A 15456-nucleotide genomic window follows, 5' to 3' on the forward strand; every position below is an offset into this window, starting at 1 on the left:
GATTATTCCCTGTAAAGTACCAGCTTCAATAAATCTGTTTGTATTTAGCGGCTGGCACTGATGTCACAGGATAAGCTGATGTAGCGTCAGCATCCCACGTGGGTGCCAGTTAGTGTTGGCTGTTCCACTTCTGATCCAGCGCCCTGCTAACATGTCTGGGAAGGAAGCAGAAAAGGGCCCAAGTGCTCAAGCTCCTGCACTCATGGGAGATCCAGATTAAAGTGCAACTTCCTGCTGCGTCCTGGCCCACCCTAGCTGTTGCAGCCGTTTGAGAAGTGAATCGACAGAAGACATCTTTTTGTCGCTATCTCTCTCTCTGTAATTCTGTGTTTCAAATGTGTGTATGTATATACATATATGTATACATACATAAACATATTTGTGTATTTACTAACGTTATTATCTTTATTTGAAAATCAGAGACAGAAATTGAGAAGATCTCTGATTTCCCAAATGACCACAGCATCAGGAACAGTCAGTACAAAGGCAGCAGCCAAGAATTCAATCCAGGTCTCCCACCTGGATTGGGACCCAGCTACATGAACTGTCACCTGCTGTCTCCCTGGGTGAGCATTTGCAGGAAGGTGGAATTAGGAGTGGAGCCAGGACTTGTACCCAGGCGCCAAAGTAAAGGATATCTACCTCCACACTGGTGTCATCACTGCTTCAGCCCTTTAGCCATTTCCCTGTGAGTTGCATTATTCATTTATCAAACTAAGTGTTTGTACAATTAAGTACCTGTATAGATTCAGTACCAATTTAATTACAGAAACCCAGCAAAACCTTCTAAATTTAGCTAAATAAATAAATGCAATTACATGAAAGCACATTCTCTGAGGAATAAAATGAAGAAATGAACTCCTATAGTTACTATAATGTTCGAAAATTTAAATTTAAAAAAATTTGTAATTGTTAAACATAATGAACATTTACCTTAGACATTAGACCACCTATTGTCACATCTATGCCCTATATTAGGGTCCCTTAGTCTAATACATGGCTGTGCCTCTTGACCATAGCTTGCTACTGATGTGGTCTCTGGGAGCCACTGTTGATGGCTGAGTCTGTTGGATTCTTGCCCAGCCATGTGAGAAACCTGAATTGAGTTTCCAGGTTTGACAGCTGACCCTGGGACATTTGCACAATTAACTACACGATGGAGCAGTATGCTCACCTTCTTTCCCACATTCTCTCTACCTCTTACATGAAGGAAAATAAGTATAAATAAATACATACATACATTAATAAACAAAAGACAAGAGAAATTTAGAAAATAAGATTCATTTTTTGGAATTTATCTTTGGTGATGTTTCCATATTTGATTAGGATGGGGAGGGACAAGGATTAGAGGAAAGTGGTTGAGAACATTGTTTCCAAATTCTCTTTTTCTTCTTCCTGCATCTGGGGAAAAAGCAGAGATGAGGGGAGTAGCAGCGTCCTGACCACCTCAGGGATAGGGATAGGGAATAGCCACCTGATATCCACCCAGGGTTCACGATGTGCTCTGAGGGTTCTGTGCAAGTGGTTTTGATAGTTCTGAAATGCTGTCAGTCTTACTGATGCAAGGATGAGGAAATCCTTCCAAGGTCCATTGACTGACATGATCCACTTTAGAGTCACTTCCGCTAGATATTTGCTGTCAACACTTGGCTAAGATAGTTGACCAATTTGTTCTGCCCTTCCTCTGCTGTGGTACCAGATGTCCTATGTAGGTGCCAACAGTTTGCCAGGTCTTCCATGTGCATCTGCTCATGCCATCTACTGCTCTACGTTATCCACCCAGGAGTCCCTGTTTTCACACATGCACTCTATGGTCAGACCACAAATCTGTAGTTCTCCGCATGGTTGGAGTTCTGAGTCCAGGAGTTCAGTTTAGGGGAGATCCCCAAAGAAACCTCATCTGAAGTGATCCCAGACCTAATGTTTGGTCCAGCCCTGCCTTGTCCACTCCCCTCCAGAGCCAACCCCTACACTTACTAATGTGATGGGTGGTGCTACGTTGCCCAGCCTGACCAACAACCCAGGCCTGAATCACATTCTCACCAGTGAGGGCTACAGCCTACCAGGGAGTTACCCAAGTTCCCCCACCAGAACCACCCCCAGACCCAGATCTGGTTCTGCTGGGTGTTAGGTCTTTACTTGGCAATCTGTTCCCTCTCTCCTGGACTTTGTATGAGCTAGTGGATGTTGTGGCCCAGCCCACCTCATGCCCTATTCTTGCGAGCACCTGCGAGTTCTGCAGCCTGGACCACCCTGGCCTAATCCTCACCCCAGTACCAATGAGGGTTCCCTGGTCATGCCTAGCTCAGCCTGTCACTATCCCCAGCTCCTAAGCAAACCAGTAGAAGTGCAGTTCCACCGGGCCCAAAAGTCCCCCACAGTATCTTCCATCAGAGATGCTTCTCTCTCATGCTGATTAGTGTCTTGGGCCAGATTAACATTATCCATACCCTGTTCTGACTCTCAATGGCAGGTACTGTGATCAAGCCCTGATTGTCAGGCTCCAGCGCTAGCTTTAGTGTATGCTGATGAGTGGTGGTCAATGGTGATTGTGCTAACAGCCCAATTCAGGTCTCCCACATGGGCTGGTATGTTGGTCTGACCCACAGATGTCCTCCAGCATCCCCTCTCCAAATCAAATTTGATCTCAGCTCCCTCACCTGCAAATAGAGTGGCTTTGTCAACGGAAGTCCCTCAGAAGTCATTCCTCACCTACAACATATTCCCTGAGTCCTCCCTCCCGCTCATCTCCTTACCCCCATCCCTAATCAACCCACAGTCTCTGTGCCTGGGATGGCAAGGGTTCCCCAGCCAGCTTGCAAAGCCAGGTGGAGTGGTGGCTCTGACCCAGCTCATAAAGTATTTGCTGTCTATTGGCAAATAAAATAAGATAAAATGTTAATGCAGCCAACAAATTAGGTAAATAGGAAGTCCTTGTTAACTGAGAGTTTGATGATGGGGCAGCTCATTTGGACTTTAATATTAGGGATAGTTTATGTTCTTGTGGTGTGCCCAATAGGTCTCATATACCCTTTCACAGCTAATCAGCAAATGTTCTATTTTCGTATTATAGCCCATCAAATATTGGAAAAATAGATAACTCATATCTCTATTTTTCTCTAAGCCAGATATCTGTTTCTCATGTTCTGTGCTCTCAGTTCCGTTCACCATTCCTGGTCATCCTTTGCTGAAGATTTTTAGTTTGTGTAAATTCTCAAACTAAATATGTCATCATGAGTTTGCTTTACTATTGTAGAATAGAACAAGACAATCATCCCTGTCAACCTAGGAATTAGACTCTTAATTCAAGCCAAAATTACATTTGCTTTTTGGCAGTTTTGTCACATCATTATCATATTTACTTGCACAGTGTTATGGGGATTCACTAAATAGATTAATTAAATGCCTGTTATACAATCTCAAAATTTGTTTCACAGAATTGGTAATTTTCAGCTTGATAAACTTAGTGTTTTTGCTAATCCCTAAGGTGATAATCTTCCTAAGTTCTACAAATATTTAGTACAGAGATGCGATGTGCCCAGCACTTGGGATATAATATTAAGATATATTTTCTGCAATATGAATTTTTTTTGGCTTTCTGGGGGAAATTTCAATAATTTGTAGCAAAAACTATTGTGGAGTTTCGAATGTCATACACACTGATTACCTCACTCATATTGGAGGAGAGCTTCTCAACGGCTGATCTGGGAGGATCTGAGCAAATTAGTGAAGGGATTTATGCCATGGTCCTGGGGCAGAAAACAACATGGCCAATGCTTATAAGTACTCTTTGTTTTGCTGTTCGTGGGAATTTATCATGTGGAAGGAACTGTTAAGAAAGAGAGCTATACAAGATCTAGAGAGGCTTGGGCATCTTGGGTTTGGGATGTTTTCTCCTGAGAGTATGGAGGAACCAGTAAATGTTTTAAAGTAGGGAATGGAAAAGGATAATCTTTATAGGGGAAAAATGAAAAACAACTCTTGGGAAAATGGAAAATAATATGCTAGGATTAAAAATGGAAATGCAGACACCAAATGGAAGCAGATTACGGTGTGATAGTGAATTGATGTAAGTTATTATCAGGAAAAAAACAAATGAGTGGATTCTGAAGACTTTGGGAATTTGAAGCCATTGGACTTCGTGACTAGTTAAGATGTAAAGGAAAAGCTGAAGGTGAAAATATCAATGACACTGTGTGGCACAGTGATCCAAGTATTAACTTTTCCTATTGGTAGTTAAAATACGTTATTTCCATATTAGAGATGGGGAAATTCAAGCCCATAGCAAATGCTTAACTAATTTGCCCAATTAGTATGTTCGCAAAGAGATATAGGCACGAAAGAAGGGGGGAAAGATATATTTTTTCCTTTTATGAATTTATTACCTGTAAAACCCTATTAGCAGTTGGGAGTAAGGTTACGATTATATTAAATATGCTTATAAAATGCTAGTTACTATGATTGGTTAATAATAAACATTTATTCCATTTATTATCTGTATATGATGGTGCTTCCAAAAATGAATAGAAGATAGAATTAAGTTATTTCAATGCCAAAAATAGTAATAATAAGCATGCAAAAATATCAATGCTATTGATATGAAGAGCCCAACACAAAGGTATCTGGGCTAGACAAAAAAGTTTTGGGCATCTGTACAACAGAAATGGTAGTTTACCCTATGAGTTTTAGGTAATATAAAGGATAGTATATAGAAAAACAAAAAAGCTCAGACCTTTCACTCATTTAAGAAATACGTAAAAAAAAAAAAAACAAAAAAAACTCTGCCCTCCAGTTTAATCATAAGCCACATATTTTTATTATTTACAGTAAGCAACCCTACTTTATACATTACTGGTTCATTCTCACATTGAGTACTGCAATGTATGTGTTTAACTTTATTAAAATTTTAATTTTTCAGTTAAACAGTTTGACTTTTTTCTATGTTGAAAAGTTTTTAACAGCACATTTTAAAAGAAAAAGGTGACATGCTTTTCTCTGCCACTAGTACAAATCATTTTTTGAAGATTTGTTTTAAGTTACAAACCCAGCTATAAGCAACTGCCTAGGTTGCCTTTACCTGAGCAAGTGTTATACAGCTGGGAAAAAAGCAGCTAGTAGCTGGTCGGAATTCTGGACCTGGTTAGTGTCAAATTTGTGTTAGCTATACCACTATGCAAGCATAATTGCTTAATCACTTTCTTCCTTTTTTCCTTCCTTCCTTCCTTCCTTTCTTTCTTCTTTCCTTCCTTCCTACCTTCCTTCCTTCCTTCTTTCCTTCCTTCCTTCCTTCCTTCCTTCCTTCCTTCCTTCCTTCCTTCCTTCCTTCCTCCCTCCCTCCCTCCCTCCCTTCCTTCCTTCCTTCCTTCCTTTTTTAAGGTAGGTAGGGAAGGCAGGGAACAATGAGCCAGGACATGCCATGCCAGCCCCCAGATTGGAGAACTGCAAATGGCCTGGAGAAGGGACCTGTATATATTAGAGTGGAAGGATTTGAGGACATGTTTGATGGGTGTGAAGAGGTAGGGAAAATGGTGGGGTTGGGGGTGGGAATGACTTCTCAAGTCTTCATGGATCAGACCACTGCACTCTCAGGTAGGCAAGAGAGCTGAGACTAAGTGGTTTAGAGAGAGGAAAACTGGAGGACATGTGTGGGGTAAGCCAAAGCATCTACCCACTTGGGAGACTTGGACTGGGCCAAGTAGCATCACCTGCCACCTGCTGGTGCACACAAAATTGGGAATTAAGTTTCATACTTGAATGGTCTAGGCCATTGTACCCACCCACAAGTGTCAGAGCAAAGCATGCACTACCTCACGCTGGGCCACAGCACTCACCAGAATATGAGCAAACCAGATCTGGGGGCAGATTTTGTTGAAGACTTGTGAGCTCACCTCTGTGAAACTGTAGCACCTGCTGGCTTGCACATTGAGTTGGGGATGGTGATGGGCCAAGCCAGGAAGGATCACAGAACTCAACTGATAGAAACATACCTGATACTCTCAAGAGTTGCCATTGGGAGGAAACCAGATGAGGCCAGGCTGCAGCACCAACTGACACATGCAAAGACCAGGACTGAGGGCAGATCTTGCCAAGCAGGGCTGCCAAACCCATTGGTGTGCATGAGATCCAGGGTTGAGAGAAGGCTTGATATGGGAACATACAGAACTCCCCTATTATGTCACAGCAATCTCTGGAGAGCCTAAGTGCAAGAACTGTGTGCAGGCCAGGCCAAGCAAGCTTTCAGCACTGGTCAGCATTGGTGTGGGCTGAGTTGAAGAGCAGGCTATCAGCACTTGTGTTGTGGGCTGGGTCTGGGGATAGGCTTTGCTGAGCCAAGCCACAGTACCCTCTGGCATGCAGAACCAATACAGAATATGGACTGCATCAAGCTGGAATAGACTGCATCATCAGCCAGCAAGAACTGAGACTTTAGGCAGGCCACACCAGATTGGACAATTGGAAAATTCTGTCTAAGCTTTGTAGCAAGTGTCTGGATTTGTAGATACACTAAAGTGGACTTATTCAGCCAGTAGACCTTGGAAAGATTTTCTCAACCCTGATGCAACAAAACTAACAACTTCTCAGAACTATCAAAACTACTCAGGTAACACCCTCAAAAAATTCTACCCACATCATCAGCTCCTTAACATATATAGCCTACTTTAGAGTCTTCACTCTCCCAGATACTTGCTATCAATGCTTGGCCAGGAGAGTTTTCCAATTTGTTCTGCCTTCCATCATCTTCCATGATGCTAGATGTCCTCTGCAGGCCTCAGTGAGCTGTCATGTGCATCTGGACATACCATCCATAACAAACATCAGCAACTGAGAAGGCCCAATTCTGATACACATATTCCAATGTCAGATCACAGATTCTGTGATTTCTCCGTGGTCGGAATTTTGAGTCCAGAGGTCCATTTGGCTTAGATCCCCAAAGTAACCTCACCTGAGCTGACCCCAGACCTGACTCCTGAGTGTGCCATCTGGTGCGTTGCTTGGCCTAGTCTGTCAAACACATCAGCCTACACACACAACAGTGATTGCAGTCACCCAGTCAGCTCTGTACTCAGCCCCATCTCGAACACAAACTGGTGGATGCTATAGCCTAGTCTAACCCTGCCTGCTACACACTAAGCCCTCACATGCACCAGCAGATACTGCAGGCTAGTCCAAGCAACCCCCAGTAACTCCCGCTGGGCCCGCCCCCTGCTCCAGTTCCTGCACGTACCAATGTGTACAGCAGACTTGTTTAGTCCATCCTGCATTCCATTTGGCTCTCATATGCGTTAAATGGATGCTGCAGCCTAGTTCAACCTAACTGACCCCACTGTCTCGTGGGTGTTATGCACTGGCCTAGCGTGGCTCACCCCCAGACCTGATCCAGACATGTGCTGGTGGGTACTATAGCCTGGCCTGGTCTGAGCTACACCCAGTCTTGGTTTTGAGCTCACCTGCAGGGACTGTGGCCTGAAAGAAGACTTTTCCAAACTCCTCTAACAGGCCACTGGCCAGTAGCAGATGTCATACACACTAGTGGGTCCTTGGCCCAACGTGATTTGGCCCATCTCCTTTTCTAGCATTCACCAGCAGATACAATGGCCTTGCCAATCTGGCCCACACCTATTCTGGCTTTTACCTTTGGGTGCTATAACCCAGCCCTACTTGGCACACCCCAAGTTCTAAGACCCAGATGCCTTTCATCATTGTTGTTAATTGTATCCTTATATCCCTCTGTGAGTTACATGCAATGTTTTTCTTCTTCCTACATTTACTCTGTATCTTGGGATTCTACTGTTTTACTAAAAATTTCCTAGATTTTGTTTTTCTTAAATGTATTTATTTGAAAGGTAGAGTGACAGAGAATTGGGGGTGGAGGAAAGAGAGAAAGATTGATTTATTGATTCTGTCTCCCAAGCAGCTAGCAGGAACTTAAGTACTTTAGCTATTATCTGCTGGTTTCCCCAGAACTCCAAAAAAGAGCTGAATATGAAGAAGTACAATGAAGATTTCAATAACTGAAATCAGTGCTCCAACCTGGGGTGCCAGCAATATTGCGAATAGCAACTTAACACCATGTATCACAATATAACCCCCGCAGATATTGATACAGATGTAGATTAGATACATGGTTTACTTATTTATTTCAAAGGCATGGTTACAGAGAACAGGGAGCACAAATAGTAAGCTTCAAAACAACATAGGTCCTCTAGATTTGGTTTTATTTAAAAAAAAAAGGTGTATGTAATAATTTAAAAGTTATAACTACAGAGAGAAAAGGAGAGACAGACAGGGAGAGAGAGCTGCTGCTTGACTCCCCAAATGACTGCAAGAGCTGGAGATGCGCCAGGCCAAAGAAACAAACTTCATCTGGGTCTCCAACATGTGTGTCAGGGCCCCAAACATTTGGCATATCTTTTGCTGCTTTCCCAGGTGCATTAGCAGCGAGCTGAATTGAAGAAAAGCAGGGCTGGAATTGGTACCCACATAGGATTTCAGTGGTTTAACACAATGCTGGCCCTTAGATTTTGTGTTGTTTGTATTATGTTTGACTTTTACTGAGCTTTTTCTATCTGTATAACAGTAGTTTTTCATTAAATTTAGCATGAATTGTTTCTGCTTTATAATTGCTTATGTCTAGGATTCCAGTTAAGTCAGTAAGGCAAAAAATAAACAGATGGGATTACGTTGTTTTCTTTTTGTTGCATTTTTTGATCTCTATGGAATCTGGATATTAATTCTCTACCAGTTGCATATTTTCCAAATATTTTCACCAATTCTGTCAATTACAACTTCACTTCATTGAATGTTTTCTTTGCTGTGTAGATGCATCTTGATATAATCCCAATTTTCTATTTTTACCTTTATTGCTTATTTTCTGAAGTCTTATCTACAAAGCCCTTGCCTATGCCAATGTCTTCCCTATTTTTGCCTCATCTAATTTGATGGTTTAGATCTTAGGTTTACATCCTTGATCCATTGTGAATTGATCTTTGTGTAGGAAAAAAGGTAGGTTTCTTGGTTTTTCCTCTTGCAATCCAAAATTGCATTTTGCCAATACCATCTCAAACAAAATGATCTACTAGGAGTAGAAAGACTGTCCTTTCTTCAGGGAGAGATTTTACTCATTTTCTAAAAACAGTTGGCTGTTGATACATGATGTTCTATTGGTCTGCATGTCTGTCTTTGTGTTAGAGCTGCACTAACTATCCTGTAGTGTGTCTTGAAATCTGATATTGTAATGCCTTATATCATCTGTGAATAGAGATAACTATATTTCCTCCTTTCCCATTTAGATCCATTTGATTTTTTTTTATTGTCTAGTGGCTCTAATTAAAGCTTCCAGAAGAGTATTGAATAGTAATGGTGAGAGAGAACATACTTTCCTGTTTATGGATCATTGTGGAAATACTTCCAGCTTTCTACTACTCAATATGATGGTGGCTATGGGTTTGTCATGTATCCCCTTGCTTGTGTTGTGATATGTTCTTTTTTTAAAAAAATATTTTTGATAGTATTTACATAGTTGATCAGGGTGGGAAGGGTCAAGGATCAGGGGAAAGTGGGCAAGACCATTGCTTACACATTTCTTCTTCCTGTATCTGGAGTAAGGGAGAATACCATGGGAAAGAACACACCCAGCCTCCCTGGTACCTGATGTCATCCTGGATCCAGTCCCTGTTGTGGGGCATGTTCTCAGGGTTCCACTCAAGTTCATTCAATAGTTCTGAAATGCTGTTAGTTCTGAGATGCAATAGTTCTGATATTGCTGCCCAAAGGATGAGGAAATCCTTCCAAGGTCAATCGGCTGACATATTCCATCTCAGTCTCTTTTGGCCCAGAAGTTTGCTGTCAAGTTTCACTATGGGTAGTTGACCAATTTATTCTACCCTCCTTTCTCTGCAAGCCAATGGGTGCTGCGGCCCTGCCCAACACTACCCACCACACCCTTGGCCCTCACATGCATTGGGAGCTGCAGCCCAGTCAGTCAGAGTGATCCCCAATAACCCTCACTGGACCTGCCTCCAGCTCTGATTCCTGTGCCTGCAACATGTGCATTGGACTGATCCAATCTGTCCCACATCTCTTTCAGCTTTTATACAGTTCATTGGGCATTGAGGCCTAGTTCAATCCAATTGACAACACTTCCTTGCCAATGGGTGACACCACCTATCCAGCCAGGCCCGCCGCCAGTCCTAGTTTTCATGCTCACAAGTGGGAGTTGCAGCCCATAAGAGAGGTGCCCACAATTTCCCTACAAGGTCCACTCCCGAATCTTGTACACTCCAGTTGGTTCTGCAGTCTAGCCACACATAACTTGCTCCCTGTCCCAGCATTTGCCAGCTGATGCTGTGGCAAAGCCCAACCAGCCTGTACTTATTCTGGCCCAAGCGTGCACCAGTGGATACAATTGATTAGCCCAGCCTGGCTCTCCTCCAACCCAGTTCACATGTAGACCAACATGTGTTATATCCCTGATCTGCCCCTAGTCCCAGCTCTCATGCTCACCAGCAGGAGCAATGGCTCAGCAGGGGAGCTCCCACACCTCTCCTACCAGGCTTGCACCCCTTCCCCCTTTGCATGTGCTGGTGAGTGCTGCGGCCCAGTTTGGTATGGCTCATCTCACCTTGGCATTTGCCAGCAGGTGCTGCAGCCTGGCTCAGCCCAGCCTGTTCCTGTTCTAGCTCACACTGGCTGGTGCTGACACCCAGCCTGCACAGTCAGCCCCTAGTCCTATCCCTAATGGGAACTGGTGGTGATGCAGCTAGCCCCAGCCTGTCCTGCACCCTGTCCTGGTTCTCAGATCTGCTAGTGGATATTATGAATTGCAGCAGCATGTCCCACCCCCAGACCTGAATCACATGTATGCCGCCAGACATATGTATAACCTGGTCTGTTCTAGGCTCATCATTGCTTTGGTTCTTACACTCACCTGCAGGGACTGCGTCCTGACAAAAGATTTCTCCAAGCTCCTGTAACAGGTCAGCTCCCAGTAATAGATCTTGCATGCACCAGTAGGTCTTTGGCCTGGGCTGACTTAGTCCATCTCTTGTCCTGGCAGGAACAGTAGCCTTCCCAACTGGCTCATACCTAATCTGGTTCTTACTGTTCAGCGTCACAGCCCAGCCACTTCCAGTCCAAGCCCTGATGCATCTTTCACATGGCCCAGTAAGAGTCGAAACCCAGCCCAACTGATTCTACACCCATTCTGACTCTCATAAGCAGCAGTCAGTGCTGGAGTCTAGCTCAGTCTGGCACACTCCAGACCCAGTCCACACTCTTATCCAGGGACACTACGGATATGTCCAACCCAGACCACCGCCCCCATTCTGGCTGTCATGCTCACCTGTGGGAACCACAACTCAGCTGGGGAATCCTCTTAGCCCCCCAACTAGGCCTATTGCAGCCCTAGATTTTGTGCATGCCAGTGTTTGCTGTGTCCCAGCTCAGCATAGCCCATCCCCTGTCTTGACTTTGCCATCCAGGTGCTGTAGCCTGGCCCTGATCCAACCCATTTTCAATTCTGACTCTCACTGGCAAACATGATAGCCTGGCCCTGCCCAGTCCACTCCCATCCCCGGCTCATGCAAACCAGTAGGTGTGATAGCCTAGTCCGGCATGCCCTGCATTCCAGCCTGGCTTCTGTTCTTGCCAGTGATTTAAGGTTGGCCAGGCCCTTCCCTGTCCACTCTCTTCCAGAGTCAACCTACACTCTTACCAAAGGGTACAGCTACACTGTTCAGTCTGACCAACACCCAGGCCAGAATCACAAGCTAACCAGCAGGAACCGCATCCCACCAGGGGATTTTCCCAGGTTTATCCTACCAGGCCCACTCCCAGACCCAGATCTTGCATGGCCCAGGTCATGCCAGTGGATGCTAGGCCCTTACCTGGCATAATCTGCCTCCTCTGACCTGGGCTTTGTGGTGGTTACTCTCCTCTTAGACAATGCAAGACAATGCAGTAAGTTTGCTTCCTTCTTTTTTAGAAATTGTGTTCAATGTAGTAAAAGATGAGTAACTAATATAATAATATACCCTAACAGCAAAATGAAGAGAAAATAGTTCATTGAAGCTACATTTATTATGTAAAAAATTCCGAAATAATTTAACATGCTTGCAGAAGAAATATCTGAAATAATGACTTATTCATAGTTTGGGACTAAAGAGAAATGAAATGCAAAAAAAACTGTAAATATAACATTTGGCTTAATTTAATCAAATTTAAAATCTTCAATTTTGAGTTACTTTTTGGATTTCAAACCTACATCTAGACTGTGCATGTAATAGTTTTTATAAGATGTTACTGATATTTTTGAAATTTTTCATGATATAGTTCCATAGGCACAAGGATCTCCCCTTCCACCCTCCTCATCCTCACACCCCCACTGTATTCCCCTGTATTGGTGCAATATTATAGTCCTTCAGCAACAGTCCCAAGTCCATCATTCTGCTATCTAAGTGTCTCAGGACATTGTAGATAGATAATGGTAGAAAGTCCAGCATCCTGTTGTCAAGATCTATTTAACAGTTTCCTTGGGAGTCGTTTTATTTGGGAGTAGATAGTCATACTGCACTGTATCTTTACTTCCTGGTATGGTAGTCTTCATTAGATGTTTTCTCTAGGTGAATATATGTATACATGTATTTATCTATGTATCTACTTATCTTGTATTTTGTATGAAGGTTGCCTTATATCAGAGAGAATATATGATACTGTCTCTGAGGGATTGGTTTATTTTACTGAGCTTAATGGTCTCCAGTTGGGACCATTGTGTTGGCTACATACATCAAGTAATTACTTATTGTGACAAAATAAAGTGTGAGTTTGGAGATTGACTGGTAAGTTATAATACTCATTTAGTAGTTGATGGCCTTGGGAGACTTTTTGTATCTTTACTGAAGAAAAAAACTCCTATTCATTTGTGATGTGCACATACATAATCCTGTTTGTGGATTTCAGAGTGTAGTGGTTGGTGAATAATCTTTGGAATCATCAAGGATCTATTAAAGAGGCCTGTTTTCTCATTGACTATCTTGACAAGTATCTTAACATATCTAACTCTACCTTAAGGAGAAATAATTATGGACATACTCACACACTTGTTAAGGGAGCAAATACTATAAAAACATGTCAGTGTGGTTGTTCTATGAAGTTATTCTTATTGTAATCTTTTTTTTTCTTACAGAAGAAGATAAATACAATCTATATTCACCTTTGCTTTTCAAGTATTTCCTGGCAGAGGGAGTTGTGAGTGGACATACTTTATTGATTGCGTCTGCTGAAGAAGAGCCTACTGACATCGTACAGGTATAAAACATATTAACTCAATGTTGCAATGTTTCATGAAAACAGTATGTGGTCAAGAAATGTTTTAATGTATAGATATTTAATACATTACTTCAACATCTATATTTTTAGGAATTTATTAATACATTACATTCTCAAGATCATAGCAAATATTTCATTATAGCACAATTCTAAACAATTATAATGTTAAGGTGATACTAATACAAGGAAAACAGACTCAGTATATTTCTTCAAAAATTCTAAGAATACTTTATTTCTTTTCTAGTTCCTCTTCCTTCTTTTGCCATATGTAATTTTTTCTTGGTTTCAAAGTTCTTTTTTTTTACTTCCTATCCCATTTTCCCTTTCCTTAGCATACTATACTTTTTATCCAGTGAAAAATACTGAGTTGATTTGAGCATAGTTTCATTTTAAATATGTTTTTTAAAGGTGACACTTTTTAAAAGGTGGACATTCAACCTAGACATTAAAAGATTACTTGGGGGCCCGGCGCGGTGGCGCAAGTGGTTAAGGTCCTCCCCTTGCACACCCGGGATCCCATATGGGCGCCAGTTCTAATCCCGGCAGCCCCGCTTCCCTTCCAGCTCCCTGCCTGTGGCCCTGGAAAGCAGTCGAGGACGGCCCAAAGCTTTGGGAACCTGCACCCACATGGGAGGCCTGGAAGAGGCTCCTGGCTTCAGACCGGCATAGCATCGGCCGTTGCACTCACTTAGGGAGTGAATCATTGGACGGAAGATCTTCCTCTCTGTCTCTTCTCTCTGTATATCTGCCTTTCGAATAAAAAAATAATAAAAAGAAATCTTTAAAAAAAAAAAGATTATTTGGGATTGCTACACTTACATCCAGTATTACGGTGTATTGTTTTGAGTCCCAGCTTTCTTCTCAATTATTATTTCCTCTTCATATAAACTGAAGGCAGCCAGTGATAACCCATGTCATGAGGTCTCCACTATCCACATTAGAGACATGAACTGAGGTCCTGGATACTGTCTTTAACCAGCTATTACAAGGATTTAGGGAGTAGACTGGCAGATGGGAAATCTTCCTCAATGTGCTTATGTATCTGTTTCTTTTTCTGAATTATAATCCATTCATTAAACTTTTGAAAGCTGATGCTAAATAAAGTTTTTAATCAGGCATTCATGATAATCATGTATAATAGCAAACAATTCCATATGATGTTACATACTGAAGAAAAGGGCCAATATCCTTTAATTATTTACCTCTAATTATAGCCTTCTCATCTTGATCTAATTAATCTATTTTCATTCCAGCATTGACTATGCACAAGCAGATTTTTTTTTTAAATTTCATTTTGTGACACATTTTCATAGGCTCTGGGATTCCCCCAACCCTTTCCCATGCCCTCCCCCCATGTTGAAGTCCTCCACGTTGTTGCAGAAGTACAGTTCATATCCAGCCATGATTCCCTCATTGCGAGCATGTACCATGCATAGAGTTCAGCATCTTATTGTCCAGATAAGTTCAACGGTTTCATTGGGAGACCATCACTGGTCAGAAAGTAGAGCTGGCAGAATATCATCCCCTCTAATGAAAACTCAAAACACAACATCAATAACAATTTCTAACATTATGGAGTTAATTGATATGGTATTGAGCGACTAATATGTTAGAAAATGCAAGTTCTTAACCTCATCCTGTGACTACTTCATTGACATTTCAAGTTTAGTTTATACACATTAAAATGGTTATAGGGTACTATTCAGCTGTCTCGTGTCTATTTTAATTTTTGTAGTTAGCAGCTTACAGTATTGAAGCCTGATTTTTACTGAACTTGGCAAATTTGGGATAGTCCAAGCAGGCTTATAACTCTAACAAGGCATATGTTAACAATTGGGGCACTGGGCCCGGCGTGGTGGTGCAAGTGGTTAAAGTCCTCCCCTTGCACGCTCGGGATCCCATATGGGCACCGGTTCTAATCCCGGCAGCCCCGCTTCCCATCCAGCTCCCTGCTTGTGGCCCAGGAAAGCAGTCGAGGACAGCCCAAAGCTTTGGGACCCTGCACCCGCGTGGGAGACCCGAAAGAGGCTCCTGACTTCAGACCGGCAAAGCATCGGCTGTTGCGCTCACTTGGGGAGTGAATCCATCGGATGGAAGATCTTCTTCTCTGTCTCTCCTCTCTGTATATCT

The 15456-nt window shown here is 42.6% G+C and overlaps 1 protein-coding gene across 3 annotated transcripts in view; it reads left to right on the forward strand.

Annotated features, from left to right (window-relative positions):
- The window catches only part of ELP4 (elongator acetyltransferase complex subunit 4), a 227507-nt gene that overhangs the window by 13658 nt on the left and 198393 nt on the right, over positions 1–15456 (forward strand). For all 3 annotated transcript variants that reach the window (XM_040980038.1, XM_040980040.1, XM_040980039.1), the window contains exon 3: positions 13184–13305. In XM_040980038.1, the coding sequence (XP_040835972.1) occupies positions 13184–13305 (122 nt within the window). The remainder of the gene's footprint in view (positions 1–13183; positions 13306–15456) is intronic.

Source organism: Ochotona curzoniae, unplaced genomic scaffold (genome assembly GCF_017591425.1).
Source record: "Ochotona curzoniae isolate NIBS_2020 unplaced genomic scaffold, NIBS_Ocur_1.0 contig_3432, whole genome shotgun sequence".
Lineage (NCBI taxonomy): Eukaryota > Metazoa > Chordata > Mammalia > Lagomorpha > Ochotonidae > Ochotona > Ochotona curzoniae.